The sequence below is a fragment of the Elgaria multicarinata genome, chromosome 11, assembly GCF_023053635.1.
Source record: "Elgaria multicarinata webbii isolate HBS135686 ecotype San Diego chromosome 11, rElgMul1.1.pri, whole genome shotgun sequence".
In the NCBI taxonomy this organism is placed as follows: Eukaryota; Metazoa; Chordata; class Lepidosauria; order Squamata; family Anguidae; genus Elgaria; species Elgaria multicarinata.
Genome location: NC_086181.1, coordinates 18,771,706 through 18,793,938, shown reverse-complemented (window position 1 = coordinate 18,793,938; position 22,233 = coordinate 18,771,706). Strand labels below are relative to the sequence as shown.

Here is a 22,233-nt window from a genome sequence, read left to right as displayed (position 1 = left end):
AAAAAGATGCCCAAAATGGTGGATGGAGCTCCGAAAACACAGGGAGCGCTCTGCGAATGAAAGAACCGCTCTGTGTCGCTCCGCTGCCCCCCTGTCCCGATTCGCCTCTGCCTTTGGCAGAGGTGAAGCGGGTCGCTCCGCTCCCGCTTCTATGACCCAAAACGGTCTGCACAGCCCTACAGAAAAGCACAAGAAATATGAGGCAAAGCACCAACTGCCACCCGGTCAAGCCCCCTCTCAACAACTAATGGAAGGTTGTATGCTGGTGCTTGAAAGCAGCTTTTCAAGAGAGAACCAGTGAGAACCAGTGTGGTGTCGTCATTAGTGAATTGGACTTGGAGTAGGGAAATCCTGGTTCTAATCCACATTCACTGGTAGATGAAGGGAATTGGCACCAGTAGGAAGGTGGAAGAATGAGAGACAAGCTCTGGTGCCGTGTATAGATAAACAATGAACTTTTTATTTTTGTAATGATGTGCTTTTCACACAGAAGCCCTGTCCTCCTTTCCATATTGTCACCCTACCAGTCACAGACTCTCATCCCAAACTTCCTCACAGGGTTGTTGTTGTGAGGATAAAAAGGAGAAGAGGAGAATCATGTATGCCGCCTTGGGTTCCTGAAGAAGGGGAAAATGTGGTGTATAAATGTAATGAATGAATAAACTTTTGTTAAAAACGTTGTTTGAATGGGTCTTTTAACTGTAACTGGTCATATCTTTATTAAGACCAACCAAAACGCCACAAAAATGTGCAAGCTCTTGAATTCTCCAGAATGCTTCATCTAGTCAGGTTATACAAAGTGTCCTGACACAGTTTCAAAATGGAGACTTGCCGAATGAGTTAGTCAGTGGTATCACATCATACCTAGAAATGTATTTTGGGATAGACAAGCAATGGCTGACCTTCATTTCTGAAAACACAAAGGCTGGCTGACACTCTGATCTGCTTCTTGTCTTGTGACGAGAATCCACAATCTGGTTGGATCCAGACTTAGTCAAACTTGGAATAGTCCTATTAAAATCAATAGGACCTAAGTTAGTCATAGCTAACCTAAGCCTTATTGATATTAATGGTTCTACTCCAAATATGCCTAAATCTGCATCCAACTTCATGAAACTGATTAACAATAGGTTTAGGACATAGGACTAGATCCAGACTTAGTCATACTTAGAGGAGACTCACTGAAATCAAAGGGATTTAAATTTGTTATTACTAACTTAATTCCCAGTCTCTAATGATGACTAAATCTGGATCCAATGCAAAGAAAAGAAACCCTCCCTCTCCCTGCAACACCTACTTAACTAATGGAGTGATTATCACAAGACAAAGTCCACTACATTGATCAATTTTAATAGGGTATTAGAAAACTGCATGGAAAGTCGGACTACCACTGACTAGTAGCCACAGCAGTGTGAATAATCCATAGCAGACAACATCCACGTGCAGCTTTCCACACTGCCAGGGGAGAAGTTCTTTGTCTGTAGGACTCTTTCCATACAGCTGTGTTATGCTCAATAAAACAGAGCTGCCTTAGAACCAAAGTAGATTTTTATCCTTGACAGTAGCTAAGAATGGGACTTCAGTGTATACTGATACTATGCTACCTGTATCTGAGGACAGGGTCCATAGCTCAGTGTAGAACAGTATCTCCAGGTAGGGCTAGGAAGGAATCCTGCCTGAAACCCCGGAGAGCTCTTGCCAGTCAATGTTGACAATGCTCAGCTAGATGGACCAATGACTCAGTATAAGTCGGTTTCCTATCTTCCCATAGCTCTGATTATCAGACGCTGGAGACAGATGATAAGAGTAACATCAAGCTTCTCAGTGGCATCCAGTGATCATGTCTGGAAACAAGAAACTTGGATGATATGGTCCGTTGGACTGTGATGCGACATACCCTTATTCTGTTGTGTCAGGAAGGAAATCATAGTTGGCCTGGTGGCAAAATGTGTTAAGTATATGAAAAGAAATACTTGCTTAGTCATTAAAATTGTGTGTGTATGGCTATCTCAGGGTTAAACAGAGAAAGTATCTGTGGGCAATTACCTTGAGATAGAGGCTGTTCTGGGAACCTTGCCAAGATTCTAAGTTAGCCTCATCACAGCTGTATGTAATGTAGATAAGAATTGTGTAGATCTGTATATAGTTTCTCACTTGTGTAAAATGGAACTGATCACTGCTTACTGATCACTGCTCTATGATCACTGCTCTCTGTGTGTATGCCTCAGTGTGCTGATCTGAACTGATCTGAATTGAACTGCACAGAAGCCTGAAGGAAATAAACCAGCTCTGCTGTGTAAGACCTGCGTGATGTGTGTTTGTTTCTGAGCACAAACAGAGTTCCAGAGAGAGAAAAGTTCTGGCAAAATAACCCAACAAAGGTTATGGGCCCAGTCTAGCCTAGACCAGCCTACGCCAGCGTAACCCAGGCAGAAGAACCAGAACTTGGTGGGAACGGTGCAGTATCAGAACCAGGAGTCTGCTAAAACAGAAAACTGTTGATGGAGGAAGACATCAAGCTAAAGCCAGTGCTGCAAAGTGAGGAAAAATCTCAGTCGGCTGACTCTGAGGAGGACTCTGAGCAGGAGGACGGTGAGATACCAATTCCTAAAGCAGAGGAAATGGCAGGAGCTAATATGTCTGGTTTGCATCAATTGTTGGAAAAGCTGAATGACTCTAACTATGCATTATGGTCTTACAAAATGCAAATGTATCTGATTCAGGCTGAACTGTGGTATGTAGTCACAGAGGATCCACCAGATAGAGCAGATCCACAGAATGCTAAATGGTTTAAGGACGATGCAAAAGCAATGGCAGTTATTGCATTAGCTGTGGAAGACTCTCAAATTTCCTTCATTCAGTTTTTGAATACATCAAAAGAGTGCTGGAATGCGCTACAAGCTGTATATCAAAGAGAAACAGCGGGCAGTAAAATAATTCTAACCCGGAAGCTGTATGGAATGAAGCTGAAACCAGGGGAGTCTATGTCAAACCATTTGAAAAGCATGAGAGAAATCTTCAATCAACTCAGGGCACGAGGGATGGAGTTTACAACTATACACCAAGTCTATGTGATTTTGTCAAGTCTTGATTCATCGTACGATGCGGTTGTCACCATGATGGAAAGTCAAGAGGAGAAAAATTTAACCCTCGAGTATGTAGCTGGAAAACTACTGGAAACCTATGAAAGAAGACAAGCTTCAAAACAACAGAGTTTTAAACATCCTGTGGCTGAATTTCAACAAAGCCATAAATCTTCTGATGTGGTGGCTGCATTAAAGGCAAGGAAATGCTTTAATTGTGGTTCCACGGAACATTTACGGCGGGATTGCAACAACAAGAAGAAAAAGCAGTCAACAGCAAAGTGGAGAGAAGAAAACAACATGAATGAAGCTGAATCAACAAAGAAGTGTCTTCTAGCAAGAGTCAAAGAGACAATAAATCCTTGGTTTTTGGACTCTGGGGCTTCAATAAGTATGGCAAAAGACAAACTTTCATTTGTAACCTTGGAAACTTCTACTTCAGAGCAAAAGTGTGTTACCCTTGCAAATGGAACAAAAATCCAGATTTGTGGTGTGGGTAATGTATATTTTGATTGTCTGGGAGTTGAACTACAAAGTGTTTTATATGTACCAGAATTAGAAACAAACCTTCTAAGTGTGTTTCAGTTAACAGAAATGGGGTATGAGGTTTGTTTTACTGAAGAAAATTGTACTATAAAACAGGGAAACAAGGTGTGTGTGCAGGGAATAATGAAAGAATCTTTGTATGTGATTAATACTTGTACAGAAAATGAAGTTGTAGCCAGCAAAGTCACAACAAAAACAATAGCCAATTGCAAACCACACCAAGAGTGCATCCATTTAACTCATAAAAGGTTTGGTCATGCTAACTATAAAACAATTTCTAAGATTCCAGAATTGTGTGAAGGGGTGAAAATCAAACCATGTTCTAACTATGTAGAATGTAAGGTATGCAGTGAAACCAAGTGTCATAAGTCAAACATTCCAAAACATAGTAAGAGAACAACAAAAAGAATTTTTGAATTAATTCATGCAGATCTTGCAGGTCCTTTTGAGACAAGTCAAGGAGGAAACAGATTTTTCTTGTCTATTGTTGATGATTACAGTAGATTTGGATTTGTGTATGTGTTAAAACAGAAGAGTGAAACTTTTGGAAAGTTTAAAGCCTTTGTTAAGTGGAGTAAAAATAGATTTAAAGAACCTATAGCTAATCTAAGAACGGACCGGGGAGGTGAATTTCTTAGCAACCAATTTAAAAAATTCCTCAGTAATGAGGGTATACAACATGACCTTACTGCTCCATATTCACCATTTCAAAATGGAGTTGCAGAAAGGAAAAACAGAACCTTGCAGAACATGTTAAGAGCTCTATTGAAAGAGTCAGGATTGTCTAACCTGTTCTGGGCAGAAGCTTTGTCCACCTCAAATTATTTGTTAAACAGGCTTTACCACTCTGTACATGAAAAAACTCCATATGAAATGTTTTACAAAAGAAAACCTAGAGTGTCACATATAAGGGTTTTTGGAAGTAAATGTTTTGCTCATATTCAGAAAGAAAACAGACCAGGAAAACTAGCTCAGAGAGGTTTGGAATGTAAACTGTTGGGATATGATACACAAACAAAAGGCTATCGTTTGTGGTCTCCATATCACAAAAGTGTAATTGTGAGCAGAGATGTAGTTTTTCATGAACAAATGCAGGAAACAAAACAGTATGTAAGTTTGCCTGTAGAACAGAAAGCTGTAGAAACAGAAGAAATTCCTGAACAATCTCAGCAAGAGAGGGAGGGGGAAGAAACTGTAGAGGAGGAAACTATGCCTGTAACTATGCCAAGACGATCAGAAAGGGAACGCAAAGCTCCAATTCGTTATTCAGATGAATACCAAAGCAAACAGGTTTCTCATAGAGCTTTACTAATAGCCTATGAACCTACTTCATTTGAGGAAATTCAGGAGATGGAACCTACAGAAGCTCAGGGCTGGCATGAAGCAATGTCAGAGGAAATCAGAGCAATGGAAAAAAATGAAACGTGGGAGCTAGTACCTTTACCTGAAGGTCGTAAAGCCATTAACAGTAAATGGGTATTCAAAGTAAAACAAAATGAGAAAGGACAGGTGGAACGTTCAATGGTAAAACACAAAGAGATGTTTTAAAGCTGGGTCTCAGATTGTAACACAATTTAAACAACATGCGCAAGAGGAGGACTGTTAAGTATATGAAAAGAAATACTTGCTTAGTCATTAAAATTGTGTGTGTATGGCTATCTCAGGGTTAAACAGTGAAAGTCTATCTGTGGGCAATTACCTTGAGATAGAGGCTGTTCTGGGAACCTTGCCAAGATTCTAAGTTAGCCTCATCACAGCTGTATGTAATGTAGATAAGAATTGTGTAGATCTGTATATAGTTTCTCACTTGTGTAAAATGGAACTGATCACTGCTTACTGATCACTGCTCTATGATCACTGCTCTCTGTGTGTATGCCTCAGTGTGCTGATCTGAACTGATCTGAATTGAACTGCACAGAAGCCTGAAGGAAATAAACCAGCTCTGCTGTGTAAGACCTGCGTGATATGTGTTTGTTTCTGAGCACAAACAGAGTTCCAGAGAGAGAAAAGTTCTGGCAAAATAACCCAACAAAATGGCAATTCTTATTAGGCAAAATTAGAAAAGAGGGTCACTCACCATAGCACCGAGGACTCTTTCTTCAAGAATCGGGGCTTCATTTCATGAAATGGCCCAAGCTTGTACAAACCGAAAGGCACGCAAATCAGCTAGACATGGACACAGCATGTGCCATTTGGGCATTCTAAAATAAATATAAAATTATCCTATTGGTCCATGAAATTAAAACTCACAATTATATGTATTTTTGAAGTCAGGTCTGCATCTCCCATAATGTCATCAAGAACAGGACCCATCTGCTGTAGTTTTCAGATCTATCAATAAATAAACAAAGAGTGACTCACTAGAGCTGTTATTACTACATTCTCTCATTTGATCATTTTCCAGGTTTTGTGTCTCAACTTCAGAGAGAGAATTCACTGCAATTCACTGGGGAGCACAGCCTAATTAAAAATCAAGCGTTCCGTCCCGTTTGAGCTGAATGTATAATAAATGAACAGCTTTTCTACACGAGGCATTTATTATGTGCTTGAGATTTATAGTGTGCTTCTGATCACAGTTGTTTATGGGTTCTTTAGATGATGTCATGTTTCTCCGGTTTCACCTCTGTTTTTAAGAGCACTTTCCTGTTGTTGTTGTTGTTGTTGTTTTTTGTTTATTTGTTTTTACTTAGTAGAGTAGCAGAAATGGCAATATTATTTCTCAAAGTGAAAGAAAAGGCATTTTCTTACTTGTGTAACTGCAATATTCCACTTTATCACAGTGCCACCTAGAGGTTATGTTGCAGCAAAGCAAGAGAAAAAGCTCTTTGTGTTGTGCTCCAATCTCAATTCTGTCAAGAAACTGAAAGTAGATATAGAGATAAACAGCCTCATGCAGAAAAGCTCAGAGTAGGGTGGTCATTTATGCCTCATACATGCACAGAAAGAGAGGAAATACATCCTCCCCAAAGAGAACACAGATTTGTATAACATTTTCTGCAAGCTAATTCTGTTTGGGAACAATGACTAGAATTTAAAAAAGCAATAGAAAACACTTCACCCTCCTAGGAAGGAGTGTGACCAGGTCACCTGTGTAGACCTGTGCCTGTTCAGTCTGCTGTCTAGTTGATGGGCAACTTCAAAAGGCCCTGGCTGCTCCCCCGTCTCACTGTTCCTTAGCCTTAAACTGGGCTTGGACCGAACAGCCTTTATGCAGAGGGCATACTTTTTAAAATAATGCACCCTATGAGTTACACAATATAAGAGATAATTCTGTAATGTGTATACATTTCAAAAGAACAATTGTTTTAATTTTTTTAAAAAAACCATTATTTTAAAAAGTGTACACGTTATCCAGCTAAAATTGTATGAATTTCTTGTATCAATGCAGCTTGGCAATTAATGTACAAGGTCCTTATTTGTTTGTTCATTGTATCCATACATTAGGGGACAACAGAGAATGTTGTGTAGCTCGATCAGTTCTTAATTGTTGCTCCCTCCTCTTTTTTCCTTTTCCTCTGCAAGAAGCAGGGATCATACGACTCTCTCCCTAAAGGAAGCAAGGAACTGTGAGCTCCATCACACCTACACATTTGCCCTGGTTTGCCCTCGAATTATCTGTCTTTGTTTTCTTATCGTATGAAACCCTGAGCGCTTACTTTTACGTTTCATTCATCTTTACTCCTCTCCTCTCCTGCCCACCAGTGTATTGGTGTTCTTCCGTTGAGATGCATTCTCAGATCCCCTTTGTACCTCCCCCTACAGTTCATTGGTTGGTGGTAGTTGGACACCTCGCCCTCCCTAGTAATCGACATGGAGCACTCCTGGTCTTGCACTGCTTTTTCCTAGGAAGTAGCTTCTCTTGTTACAGAATTCACTTCAGGAAAACTGTGTCTATCTCCTATGTACTTTCATGGTTATTCCCTGTTACCTAGGCTATGCCCATTCCCCTCACCCTACATGGAGGCTTTGCAGTGTGAACTGGAGTGGGTTGCAGCATTGTGTAAATCCCATTGATTTCAACTGCATTTCCACCCAAAGGGTTGTCTATAAAGCTTCTTTACACTGACGTAAATGCACAGATTCATGTTTTAGGACATATCATGCAGGCGTCCATTTGCCGTAGCACCAGGCTTTTAATGCAGAAATGCGCATATTCGTATTTGCGATTTATCGCGACTTTTGGATCAACATCCTAGTTTGCACCGCATTATAGTTATGTGTCGTTGGGAGAGTTAAATCGCATTTTGATATGTGGGTGGAGCTTTCAGGGCAGGACAAAGTGATTGGCTGATTTCCTGCCTTCCCACCTATCGCGTCCTCCTCTGGCTCCCTCATTCCTTCTCGCCATTTTCATTTTAAATTATATGATCTGTGGAGCTCTGCAGATAGACCATATAATATTAAACAAAGAGGGGGGAACAGGCAGCCAGAGGGAGGAGACGTGTTCAGTCTCCATCTCGCTCCTTGGAGAAAAGACTCTGTTTTCTTTTTGGAGGGTTGTCCTTTGCAACGTACTACTTTCCCCCCTCTCAGGTCCTCCCTTACTGCCTCGTTCCTTCCCCCCTCTTGGTTTTCCTCGTCTATGAATCTGCAGAGCTCCGCAGATAAAATTTATAGCTTGGCTCGTCTATAATCCATAGCCTCGTATGTGCACATGTGCACATTAATAACTGCACTATAAAAAAAAATCAGGAGATAAATTGCTGTTGCTGCTGCATTGTGACGCTCTTTGCCTAGATTCAAATCAAGGAAAATTCAGGTTTATATTCGATGAGGAGCAATCCCATTGTCTTACAGGTAGGGGTCAAGTCATACTAAAATCCCATGCATGCCTTCCTTTGAGTAAACCCCATTGAACAGACAGACTTGCTAAAATGGGGTTTACTCAAAGGTAAGGATACATGGGATTTTAGTATGAATTGGATGTAAATGCAGTTGAAATCAATGGGATTTACTCTTGAGTAAGGGAACCAGCAGTTCACTATTTTATAAACTTGGAAATGCACAGCTTAGCATGATGAAAGGATCCATCCTTTGCACTTGTGGCCTTACATGAAAAGGGTTTAATGGATTTTTTTTAAAAAAAAATCCTGAAAAATCAAGGGATGGACCCATCTCATTCAAACTTGGCCTGCTGAAAACTCTACTAAAGATCTATCACTGTGCTAATTTTGATCTCTTTATCTTTAAAAATGAGGGAGCTGTGGGCAAGGAGGGTGCATTTATCACATTTCTTTTAAGGTGAAAATGTACCCCTGGTCATGCCTACTCAGGAGTAAGAACATAGAATTAAATGGGACCTCCCTCCCTCCCCCTTCATGGTTGCATGGAAAATTGCACTGCCCTCCTCTTTTTTTAGTGAGACTGCCCTTAGACACACATGCCCCCTAAAAATACACATTGAGGGTAGAGCGGTGTCCTTTCGCATTGTTGGAAGAACCAGACTTTCCCCACACCAAAAGACAGTGCTAAAAGGGAGGGGGAATGCAAGATCAGGGGAGGACAGGGGTGATGTCATGTGATTCATCAACATACAACGCAGGGTGACAGTGGGCTATAACACTGGAGTGATGGAGCCCCATATTACCAGAATCTGATTTTGAATTAGTAATTAATTTATTAAGAGCAACAAAGATACATGTTATAGCTAGTAGGTGGAAAAAGTGATGGTCCTCTCATTTCAGAATGGTAAAGATATGGCATGTTCTGGTCATGCCTAAGATTACTCATTATTCAGGAAACCAAAGGAGAAGAAATACCGAGGGATTTATGAGAAAGTGGCTTTTGTTTGTAGCATATTGGAATAATAATTCTAATATGCTACAAGGATGTCATTTACATGAATTCTATACTTTGTGTATTTGATTTTTTTGCTGTTTTAAAAAGTTACATTTCCTTACTATGGTTGAAAAAGTACAATAATATTTCATGTCCTATTCAAGAAGCTGGATAGCAGTTTAGTCAGACTTCCAGTGTTCAAGGCTGCATGCCACTCCTTAGGTAGCCAAAAATGGCACCTCCCCTGGTGAAGAGGGATGCATCAACTTGCTTGGAGGGAACCCAGGGCATCACAGAAGCACAAAAAAGAAAAGGGAGTTTTAAAAAAAAAGACCTCAGAAAAGAAAAGACTATGCTCCCCTGTTTCATGAGGCTACAAAATGTCCATGACAAATTGAAGTTTTTTTTTCAAACACTGAGCTAACAGTGGTGGTGTCAAAGATCTCTGCAGACACATAAAAAAAAATACACATTAGAAAATCCTGTTGACCTCAAGATGTGTTGGACTACGACTCCCATAAACCCCACCCAGCATGCCTCTGCTGGATCAGGATGATGGGAGTTGTATTCCAACATCACTGGAAGTCATGAAGTTGGTGGATGGCTGCATTCAAAGAAAAAGACAGCAAGGCTGACAATAAAAGGAAAGTCCTGGTAGCCATCAGAGATTCCTTTTCCTCCCAGCCACCTTCCAGAATGCTTGCTTCACATCCTTGTTTCTTAAGCTGTAGATCAGTGGGTTCAACATGGGAGTGATGGTGCCATAGAATATGGCAATGTACTTGCCTTTATCCGAGGAAGACTTGGCCTGAGGCTGTAGGTACATGGACATGGCTGTCCCATAGAATATGGCTACTACCATGAGGTGGGAACTGCAGGTTGAGAAGGCTTTGTTCCTGTTTTCTGTGGATTGCATTTTCAGCACAGCCACGATAATACGGCCATAGGTGACCACAATGAAGCCAAAGGGCAGGATCAACGTGAAGATGCTGGTGGCAAACATGATAGCCCGGTTGCTGCGGGTGTCCGAGCAAGCCAGCGGAATCACAGCCTGGATTTCGCACATAAAGTGATCAATAATGTTATGCCCGCACAGGGAGGCCTGTGTGGTGAGAGAAGGCACCAGGATCAGGAGGAATGAACTGCCCCATGAAAAAGTAGCCAGGGCAACGCAAACCTTTCTGGTCATGATGAGCATGTAGCGCAGCGGGTTACACACAGCCACCCAGCGGTCGTAGGACATCATCGCCAGAAGGAGGCATTCGGTCATCCCCAAGAAGAGGGAGATATACATTTGTGCAAAACATTGGCCATGGGACATTGTCGGCCTGTCCGACAGGCAGTGAGCCAACATCTGGGGGATGCTGCTGGTAGTATAGCAGATGTCAAGGAAAGACAAGTTGCCGAGGAAGAAGTACATGGGGGTGTGCAGACGGGGATCCACCACGGCGAGCAGGATGAGAAGGCCGTTGCCCACGGCAGTGATGAGGTAAATGAGGAGAAAGAGGCCAAAGAGGGTCAACTTTGTGTGAGGGTTACTCGAGAGGCCTAACAGGATGAATTCTGTCATGGCCGTCTCATTATCATTCCTTCCCATTTCATGTCCTCTGAGGGCTTAGCATTGTCCAAATAGAAAACAGAGTGAATGGAAACAGTATGGTCTGAGCCCAGGATGTTTCTTTGTTGATATAAAGGTTTACGTCCTGCCTTATTGCAGAAGCCTTAGGGCAGCTAAGCAATAGGAAATAGAAAAATGGGGCAGGGAAGAAACAGCAATATTAAAAACCAATGAAAAACCACAGATTTGACACAATGTACAAGAAGCATAGAAACAGCAGTTCAGTGTGTGTGTGTGTTTGTGTGTGTAACATAGAAGTCATCCAATGCCATTAACTGCCATTTTTAAATTTTGTATACTCGTTTTTATCTTAATTTTAGAATTTCTGTAAACCGCCCAGAGAGCCCTGGCTATGGGAGCGGTATATAAGTGCAATAAATAAATAAATAAATAAATAAATAAATAAATAAATGCTCAGGAGAACAGAAGAATTGTGTTGTGGTATTGTGTTGAAGGCAGAAAAGCAGAATTATTGTTGTTGTTGTTGTTATTATTATTATATTATTATTATTATTATTATCCTGCCTTTTGCCCAATACTGGGCCTCATATGAGGGGGAAAAAACCCACCCCCTCTCAACAACCAATGGAAGGTTGTATGCTGGCGCTTGAAAGCAGCTTTTCAAGAGAGAACCAGTGAAAGCCAGTGTGGTGTAGTGGTTAGTGATTTGGACTGGGAGTAGAGGGATCCTGGTTCTAATCCCCACTCAGCCATGGAAGCTCTGAAAAGGAGGGCAGGGTTTCTGTATCTTTAACTGTTCTTTTGAAGAGGGAATTTCAGCCGGTGCCATTCATATGCATGCAGCACCTGGTGAAATTCCCTCTTCATCACTACAATTAAGGCTGCAGGAGTCCTGCTTAGCATGACCAGGTACAAAAGGGGGCAGAAATTCCCTTTTCTATACAACTGTTAAAGATACAGAAGCCCTGTCTTGTCCTCCTTTTTATATGGTCACCCTACCAGTCACAGACTCTCAGCCCAAAGTACCTCACAGGGTTGTTGTTGTGAGGATAAAAAGGAGAAGAGGAGAATCATGTAGGCTCCCTTGGTTGCTTAAGGAGGAAAAAATGTGGGATGTAAATGTAATGAATGAATGAATCGGCAGTGTCCTCGATTGTGTCTGTGTTCGTAGAAGCACCCATTTATTTTCTGGTGTAACAGTAAACCCAAGGGAAGATAGTGAACATCAGCCCATAGCACTGGAAAAAATAGGGCTGAAAAAAAATCAACTTTTGTTTAAAAAACAACATTGTTTGAGTGAGGTCTTTTAACTGTAATTGGTCAATATCTTTATTAAGACCAACCAAAATGACACGAAAATGTGCAAGCTCTTGAATTCTCCAGAATGCTTCATCAGGACAGATGATGCAAAATGGCCTGACCCAGTTTCAAGGTGGAGACTTGCAAAATGAGTTAGTCAGTAGTAGGTGATGGAGGTATCACATTATGCACTTTGGGAAAGACAGGCCATGGCTGACCTTCATTTCTGAAAACTCAATTGCTGGCTGACACTCTGATCTGCTTTTTGTCTTGTGAGGAACACACAGGGTCCTGAGTCAGCATAGAGCAGAAGTGCAGAGAAACATGATAGCACTTCTATTAACAAAGCCAGTGATTAATTTTAGGTGGTGTACTAGGTAAAAAAATAATTGAGGCCAAATGGTTAGAATTACCTACTGGATAGTCCAAAGTCCCTCTTCGAGTGGGAGCACAACTTCTTCCTCTGCTGGTAGATTCCAAACTGAACTGCTAACACTCACCACCGACTCACTCATTCAGACTGCGTATCTCCATTTTGAGACTGGGCCTAGCTAAACTGCAGACTTCATGGTCCATAAGAACTGGCCAGGAGTCTGAACTTTTCTGTTTCTTCCCTCATGCCCTGCTTTTGGTACCAACTAACCTGATAAAAAGTTCTGAAGAACTTGATAACAGCTTTTGTGGATTTTGGGTTGGTCTTAATAAAAGTGTTGCCAAACTGAGGATTTTGGATTCCCCTCTCAAGGATTAGCACAGCATTCTTGCTTCTTTTAACTGATGTTTCAGAATAAAACACATGAGGACTTTTTGTTCCTGAGGAAGACCATTGGTCAAAATATGCTGGGCAAGCTTCATATAATAATTGCCTGCTTTCAAACACCAGCTTGATGCTTGACTCTTCTTTTGCTTCTTCTGTTTTTAGGTGACACATTTAGGAACCAATGAGTAGCATCTACCTGTAAGCAAATTTTCTTCCAACTTTTCCTCATGTTTTCCTCTTCTGATAGTACTGGCTGTGAAAGAGTTCTGGTGATCTAAATCTCTTACAATGTTTTGTGTATGTGTGTGTGTGTGACATACACATTTTTTTACATAGAACTTCCCAAGCAAAAAGTAATGTGTTTATGTACGCATGTATTTACCACACACACACACACACACTGTTGTTTTTTTAGAAAGAAATATTTAAACTCTTTGCATAAGTCATGAAGAACAGGGTAGAAATTTGATATATTTTTTTAAAAAAATCTATAGATGCTCTTCTCTAACATTTGACCAATTAAATAGTTTCATCATAGTTCTTAATATGTACCCATCTTATTATTATTACATGTTTATCCTGTCTTTCCTTACGGAACTCTTCCTCACTCTTCCTACCTCACCTACTTGTGTGGTAGGTTAGGCTGTGTAAGGAAGTTCTTCCACTTCCAGCATAACTGATACATCCTACAGTTTTCAAAGGAGGTGATTTTGATATTTATAATTTGTCATAGGCAGAAATCGGATTGAGTAAAATGTGTATTATAATATATATGCCTCTGCCTCACCTTCTTCCTTCCCATTTTGATCAAAACACTAGAACTCAAGAACATTCCATGGGTTGGATCCAGACTTAGTCAAACTTGGAATAGTCCTATTAAAATGAATGGGACCTAAGTTAGTCATAGCTAATCTAAGCCCAATTGATATTAATGGTTCTACTCCAAGTATGCCTAAATCTGCATCCAACTCCATGAAACTGATTAACAATAGGTTTAGGACATAGGAGTAGATCCAGACTTAGCCATACTTAGAGGAGACTCACTGAAATCAACGGGACTTGAATTCGTTATTACTAACTTAATTCCCAGTCTCTAAGGATGACTAAATCTGGATCCAATGCAAAGAAAAGGAACCCTCCCTCTCCCTGCAACACCTACTTAACTAATGGAGTGATTATCACAAGACAAAGTGGTGACCACTACATTGATCAGTTTTAATAGGGTATTAGAAAACTGCATGGAAAGTCGGACTACCACTGACTAGTAGCCACGGCAGTGTGAATAATCTATAGCAGGCAACATCCACGTGTAGCTTTCCACACTGCCAGGGGAGAAGCTCTTTGTCTGTAGGACTCTTTCCATACAGCTGTATTATGCTCAATAAAACAGAACTGCCTTAGAACCAAAGTAGATTTTTATCCTTGACAGTAGCTAAGAATGGGACTTCAGTGTATACTGATACTATGCTACCTGTATCTGAGGACAGGGTCCATAGCTCAGTGTAGAACAGTATCTCCAGGTAGGGCTAGGAAGGAATCCTGCCTGAAACCCCGGAGAGCTCTTGCCAGTCAATGTTGACAATGCTCAGCTAGATGGACCAATGACTCAGTATAAGTCGGTTTCCTATCTTCCCATAGCTCTGATTATCAGACGCTGGAGACAGATGATATGAGTAACATCAAGCTTCTCAGTGGCATCCAGTGATCATGTTTGGAAAGAAGAGACCTGGATGATATGGTCCGTTGGACTGTGATGCGACATACCCTTATTCTGTTGTGTCAGGAAGGAAATCATAGTTGGCCTGGTGGCAAAATGGCAATTCTTATTAGGCGTAATTAGAAAAGAGGGTCACTCACCATAGCACCTAGGACTCTTTCTTCAAGAATCGGGGCTTCATTTCATGAAATGGCCCAAGCTTGTGCAAACTGAAAGGCACGCAAATCAGCTAGACGTGGACACAGCATGTGCCATTTGGGCATTCTAAAATAAACATAATATTATCCCATAGGTCCATGAAATTAAAACTCACAATTATATGTATTTTTGAAGTCAGGTCTGCATCTCCCATAATATCGGCAGGAGCAGGACCCATTTGCAGTAGTTTTCAGATCAATAAATAAACAAACAGAAAGTGACTCACTAGAGCTGTTATTACTACATTCTCTCATTTGATTATTTTCCAGTTTTAGTGTCTCAACTTCAGAGAGACAATTCACTGCAATTCACTGGGGAGCACAGCCTAATTAAAAATCTAGTTTTCTGTCCCGTCTGAGTTGAATATATAATAAATGAACAGCTTTTATACACGAGGCTTTTTTTTTTATGTGTTTGTGCTTTATTGTGTGCTTGTTGATCATTGTTATTCACGGGTTCTTCAGATGATGTCATATTCCTCCAGTTTCACCTCTGTCTTTTAGGAGCACTTTCCTGTTATTGTTTTTTATTTAGTAGAGTGGAGGAAATGGCTGTATTACTTCTGGAAGTGAAAGAAAAAGTGTTTTCTTACTTATGTAATTGCTGTATTCCACTATAACACAGTGCCACCTAGAGGTTAAGTTGCGGAAAAGCAGGAAAAGAAAAGATCTTTGGGTAGAGATCCACAAAGAGTGTGTTTGTAGTTAAACAGTGTTAGATAACCTTCTCTGAATATTTGTATAAAAGCACTAATAAAGGAAGTTGATTTCAACTTCTTCTAACCTGGCTCTAGCCTGTATTGATTGCTTCCAATACTAAATGCTGTGTTACCACACTTACTCTATATAAAGCAACTGGACTGTTTTTGAAAGGGGGCAGTACCTCGGGGGAAAGCTTCAGCTGAAGACAAGCGCCAAGCACTTGAGTGTTGGAAAAGGAATACGAGGGGGCATGAGAGTGTTTAATTCAAACCTTCTTTGCAGAGGAAAGTAGCAATGACTGTTGATGACATGCTACTGGCAGCTGTTGTAATTGATTGGTACCTTGCAATGTGATCCGCCCTTTTGCTTACCATTCTGTAAATATTGATGGGCAATTCTAGGATCATGAATATGGACACAAAGAGTTGTTTATGATCTACATGAAATGTTGCTTTTAAAATTGCATCCAAGCCTCTTCAAGGACGTGAAACCTTCTAAATGTTCTCCACTTCTAAGCAATCCTCGTACTGGCAAGAAAGCTTGATAGGCTTACGGTGGGTATACATGTTTTGAAAAACCATTCTCTCCAATACCAACATCCAGGCTCTGAGTGCCATTGCTTAGGTAGCCATAACAGCTCTACACACACACACACGACACAGATATTGGTGGGGAACCCTGAAGTTTGCAGAAATATAAACACTTTAGTAAAATTAAACCTTGATGGAGACGGGGAGAGTAAAAAAGAGTCCATTCAGGCCTGAACATGCTAAGGGGCCAGAGGATGCTGGCTGACTGTTCAGGGGGGATGGAAAAATGGGGAGAGGAGGAATGGGGTGGAGTGGAGGAAACCCCGAGCACCAGCGTTTTGCTGCACGTTCTACTTGTACATAGCATAGCCTTCCTTGGCCTTAACCACTCCAAGGTGCTTTGCAGAAGGGCAGCACACCTTGGATAGCTCCATTAGAGTTCTGACTGAAGCCCAGAGTGGATTCACTGCCCCACCAACATCGGAGCCACCAGCGTCCACTGACAACAGCTGGACTTTCAAGCTCAGTGTCAGAGAGCAAGTGTTCAACCTAGAAAACGTTTGCATTTGCTACTGCACCGATCAGCACCACAATTCAAGCCTTGTTCCCCTGTTTAATGAGGCTGTGAAATGTTCATGACAAATTGCCATTTTTCCAAATGCTGGGCTAACAGATGTGGCGGCAAAGATCCTCGCAGATGCCAATATGCAACTACTTAAAAAAAATACACATTAAAAAATCCTTCTCCAACCTGTTGCCCTCAAGTTGCATTGGACTACTACTCCCATCACACCTGCTCCTGCTGGCTCAGGATGATGGGACTATTATTCCAACATCACTGGAAGGGATGAAGTTGGTGGAAGGCTGCATCCGAAGAAAAGGACAGCCAGGCTGAAAATAAAAGGAAAGCCCTGGTAGCTCTCAGAGGTATTTATTTATTTATTTATTATTAATAGCCGAAGCTCTCTGGGCGGTTCACAAAAATTAAAACCACAATAAAACAACCAACAGGTTAAAAACACAAATACAAAATACAGTATAAAAAGCACAACCAGGATAAAACCACGCAGCAAAATTGATATAAGATTAAAATACAGAGCTAAAACAGTAAAATTTAAATTTAAGTTAAAATTAAGTGTTAAAATACTCAGAGAATAAAAAGGTCTTCAGCTGGTGACGAAAGGAGTACAGTGTAGGTGCCAGGCGGACCTCTCTGGGGAGCTCATTCCACAATCGGGGTGCCACATTGGAGAAAGCCCTCCTCCTAGTAGCTACCTGCCTCACTTCCTTTGGCAGGGGCTCACGGAGAAGGGCTCCTGTAGATGATCTTAAGGTCCAGGCAGGTACATATGGGAGGAGGCGTTCCTTCAAATAACCTGGCCCCAAACTGTTTAGGGCTTTAAATGTCAATACCAGCACTTTGAATCGGGCCCGGGCCTGGACTGGCAGCCAATGAAGCTGGAAAAGGACTGGCGTAATGTGTTCTCGCCGGCCAGTCCCTGTTAGTAAATGGGCTGCCCTGTTTTGTACTAGCTAAAGCTTCCGGACCGTTTTCAAAGGCAGCCCCACATATAACGCATTGCAGTAATCCAAACGAGAGGTTATCAGAGCATGGATAACTGTAGCTAGGCTATTTCTGTCCAGATAAGGGCGTAGTTGGTATATCAACCTAAGCTGATAAAAGGTGCTCTTTGCCACTGAGTTCACCTGTGCCTCAAGTGACAGTTCTGGATCCAAGAGCACCCCCAAACTACAGACCCGATCCTTTAGGGAGAGTGCAACCCTGTCCAGGACAGGGCAAACATCACCTCGCCGGACAGATGAACCACCCGCTAACAGTACCTCCGTCTTGTCTGGATTGAGTCTCAGTTTGTTAGCCCTCATCCAGTCCATTACCGTGCCCAGGCACTGGTTCAGAACAGTCACTGCCTCACCTGGGTTTGATGAAAAGGAAAGGTAGAGCTGGGTATCATCCGCATATTGATGACACCTCAGTCCACATCTCTGGACAACCTCCCCCAGCGGCTTCATGTATATATTAAACAGCATAGGGGATAAGGTAGAGCCCTGTGGAACCCCATGGCTTAGAAGCCACGGCACAGAGCAATAATCCCCCAGCACCACCTTCTGGAATCGGCCATCCAAGTAGGAGTGGAACCACTGCAATGCAGTACTTCCAACTCCCAGCTCAGACAACCTATCCAGAAGGATACCATGGTCGATGGTATCGAAGGCCGCTGAGAGGTCCAGGAGAACCAACAGGGTCGCACTCCCCCTGTCTCTCTCCCGACAGAGGTCATCCCACAGGGCGACCAAGGCAGTTTCCGTTCCAAAACCAGGCCTGATTGAAATGGATCTAGATAATCCGTTTCATTCAAGAGTGCCTGGAGTTGTCCTGCAACCACCCGCTCAAGCACCTTGCCCAGGAAAGGGATATTAGCCACCAGCCTGTAGTTGTTAACGTCCTCCGGGTCCAGATTAGGCTTCTTCAGGAGTGGTACCTTTTCCTCCCAGCCACCTTCCAGAATGCTTGCTTCACATCCTTGTTCCTTAAGCTGTAGATCAGGGGGTTCAACATGGGAGTGATGGTGCCATAGAATATGGCAATGAACTTGCCCTTATCCGAGGAAGACTTGGCCTGAGGCTGTAGGTACATGGACATGGCTGTCCCATAGAATATGGCTACTACCATGAGGTGGGAACTGCAGGTTGAGAAGGCTTTGTTCCTGTTTTCTGTGGATTGCATTTTCAGCACAGCCACGATAATACGGCCATAGGTGACCACGATGAAGCCAAAGGGCAGGAGCAAAGTGAAGATGCTGGTGGCAGACATGAGAGCCCAGTTACTGCGGGTGTCCGAGCAGGCCAGTGTAAGTACGGCCTGGATTTCGCACACAAAGTGATCGATAATGTTACGCCCGCACAGCGAGGCCTGTGTGGTGAGAGAAGGCACCAGGATCAGGAGGAAAGAACAGCCCCACGAAAAAGTGGCTAGGGCAATGCAAACCTTCCTGTTCATGATGAGCATGTAGCGCAGTGGGTTACACACAGCCACCCAGCGGTCATAGGACATCATCGCCAGAAGGAGGCACTCAGTCATCCCCAAGAAGAGAAGGATATACATTTGGGCGAAACACCGGGCGTAGGACATTGTTGGCCTGTCTGACAGGCAGTGAGCCAACATCTGGGGGATGCTGCTGGTAGTATAGCAGATGTCAAGGAAAGACAAGTTGCCGAGGAAAAAGTACATGGGGGTGTGCAGACGGGGATCCACCACGGCGAGCAGGATGAGAAGGCCGTTGCCCACGGCAGTGATGAGGTAAATGAGGAGAAAGAGGCCAAAGAGGGTCAACTTTGTGTGAGGGTTACTCGAGAGGCCTAACAGGATGAATTCTGTCATGGCCGTCTCATTATCATTCCTTCCCATCTCATGTACTGATGAGGGCTGATCAGTCTGCAATAGGAAACAGCTTGAATGGAAATAGCATGGTCTGAGCCCAGGAAGTTTCTTTGTTGATATAAAGGTTTACGTCCTGCCTTATTGCAGAAGCCTCAGGGCAGCTAAGCAATCGGAAATAGAAAAGTGGGGTGGGGGAGAAACAGCAATATTAAAAACCAATGAAAAACCACAGATTTGACACAAAGTACAAGAAGCAGAGAAACAGCAGCTGTGTGTGTGTGTGTGTGTGTGTGTGTGTTTGTGTGTGTAACACAGAAGTCATCAAATGCCATTAAATACTCAAGAGAACAGAAGAGGTGTTTTGGTAGGCAAGAAAGCACAAGGAATGAGAGGAAAAGCACAAACCTCCACCTTCTCTCAACAACTAATGGAAGGTTGTATACTGGTGCTTGAAAGCAGCTTTTCAAGAGAGAGCCAGTGAGAGTTAGGGCAAGACAGCATGGGCCGGAGGCCTTTTCCCCAGAATTCCTCATCATGGGAGATGAAGGGTCATCCTTAGAGAAAAACTCTCACGACCAACAGTGTGGTGCCAGTCGGGAGAGACGCTCTCATCTTTATGGATGCCCTATTGCTTCAGATGTTGGAACCTGGCATGCCGTTGCTTCGCTTCACTACCCCTTCCCTTTCACTTCACTTGTGGGCTAGGCTCTGTTTGCACTGCTGTCATGCAATGCAGAAAGTTTGAAGCGCATGTCAGAGAAAAATATATAGATTTGTGGCTTTGGCAGGCTGGCATATCTCTTAGAGACAGAGTTAGACTGAAGACACAACTCAGAGATTGCGGTAGCTGAGCCTTGAGAGGCTGGTGTGCCACACAGAGTGTTTTTAAGAGCGTCTCAGAGTCCAGTGTTGGTGCAGGCAGAGGTGGCTGCTGGTGGAATTTTTTTTAAAAAAAATTCACCGGATGCGACCAGGCTATAAGCTGTCACCCTACCCCCAACCACAGGGTCCAAGTGCACAGCCTGGCTGGACTTGTGGACGCCTCACCTCTGCTGAGCTCCAGGTACCTCGCTGCCCACCAAATCTGCAACAGGAAAGGTGCCCCCCCTCCCAGCACTTTTTAGCTAAAAACTGGAGAACCGCTTGAGGCCAAGGGCTGAAACTGCTCAAGGTGCAAGATCCCAAAAAGGAGGTTTGACAACCTGAGTTTGAAGGATATGGCTCCAGCAGTTTTTTAAAACAATAATTTTAAAACCTTGAACTTTTTTTAAAAAATCCTAAAAATCAATGGATGAACAGATCTATTTCAAACTTGGTATGGCTAAATCCCTCTATAAGAGCTATCATGGTGCCAGCTTTCAACTATTTACCTTTAAAAATGACTTTTTTAAAAAATTCTAAAACCTATAACTTTAAAAAACCTCAGCGAATCAACAGATCTGCTTCAAAGTTGGCATGGCTAAAGTCCTCCTTAAGAGCAATCATGGCACTAAGTTTCATCTCTTTATTATTTTTAAAAAATGACAGGTTTTTTTTTTAATTAAAACTTCAAATTTTAAAAATCCTAAAAATCAATGGATGAATGAATCTGCTTCAAATTTGGTATGGCTAAAGCTCTACCTAAGAGCTATCATTGTGCCAAGTTTCAACTGATTTTCCTATGCCTGTAAAGTCTACTTTTTGTTACTTTTTCTTATATGCCTTACTGTCTACCTTGCACACAGACACATGCAAAATAATTATTTCTAGTTTTTTTCCTGTTTATACAACACTACTGAAAGGAGCTGTTACTTTCATAATGTGTTTGTATGTGTATGTGTGTGTGTGTGTGTGCGTGCACATGTGTCAGGAATAATACACACTTTAATCATGCAAATCCACCATTAGTCATTTACCTGCTGTTTGCATTAAATCCATTCCAGAGGTTCTTTGTTTCCTATGATACAGATCCTTCATAATTCTGCGCCAAATAAGCAGCGACCATTACATACACTCCCCATAGCTCCTGGTCTTAAAAGTTTGGAATACTGGAATGAAAACATTCTGCATAGGGACATATTTCATTAAAATAGGTTTTTATATCTGACTTATCATGGGCAAAAATCTTTCTTCCCTGAAGCACTTAAGACAACCTAAGTCCCTGGAGTTACTTGTTAACTTTCACATTCCTCAGAGTTCCCATCTTGTTAACTTTCACATTCCTTAGAGAGAGGCAGAATGGAGATGCAATTAACGTTGAATTTGTGTAGGCTCATAACTTACCAAATAGAAAGTTTTATTCTTTCCAGCCATATAAAAAACCATGAACAAGATCCCAAATATATGGGATATTGGCTTAAAACCATGAAAATTGGCACGGAAGCCTTGACAAGGAACCTTACTACACAAGGCTTTTATTGTGCACTCATGATTCAACATTATAGTGTTGTTGTTTTTAATGAGGGAAGTCTGGTATTTTTGTGAATGGAGGCATGAAACCTTGTGTATTTGTTAGGGCCAAGTAAACCCCCTTACCTTTTTTGCGGAGCTCCGGATCGAGGCGAAGGATCCGCCTTCACCTCAATCCGCTCTGCAACACTCCGCTGCTCCCCCGATCCTCTTCGCCTCTGCCTTAAGGGGAGGCAAAGCCCCCCGATCCGCTT

General features: G+C 42.2%; 2 protein-coding genes across 2 annotated transcripts; both read right to left on the bottom strand.

Annotated features, from left to right (window-relative positions):
* Nucleotides 1-10,068: 10,068 nt before the first annotated feature.
* Nucleotides 10,069-11,004, bottom strand: LOC134406658 (olfactory receptor 13H1-like). The gene has a single exon (XM_063138176.1). The coding sequence runs from the start codon at nt 11,002-11,004 to the stop codon at nt 10,069-10,071; it is 936 nt and encodes a 311-aa protein (XP_062994246.1).
* Nucleotides 11,005-18,668: 7,664 nt separating this feature from the next.
* Nucleotides 18,669-19,692, bottom strand: LOC134406063 (olfactory receptor 13H1-like). Its single transcript, XM_063137311.1, has one exon. The coding sequence runs from the start codon at nt 19,616-19,618 to the stop codon at nt 18,680-18,682; it is 939 nt and encodes a 312-aa protein (XP_062993381.1). The 5' UTR covers nt 19,619-19,692; the 3' UTR covers nt 18,669-18,679.
* Nucleotides 19,693-22,233: the final 2,541 nt, after the last annotated feature.

What these genes read in the sequence shown, in the direction of transcription:
- LOC134406658 (XM_063138176.1), bottom strand. Translation starts at nt 11,004, where the DNA reads ATGGGAAGGAATGATAATGAGACGGCCATGACAGAATTCATCCTGTTA.
- LOC134406063 (XM_063137311.1), bottom strand. Translation starts at nt 19,618, where the DNA reads ATGGGAAGGAATGATAATGAGACGGCCATGACAGAATTCATCCTGTTA.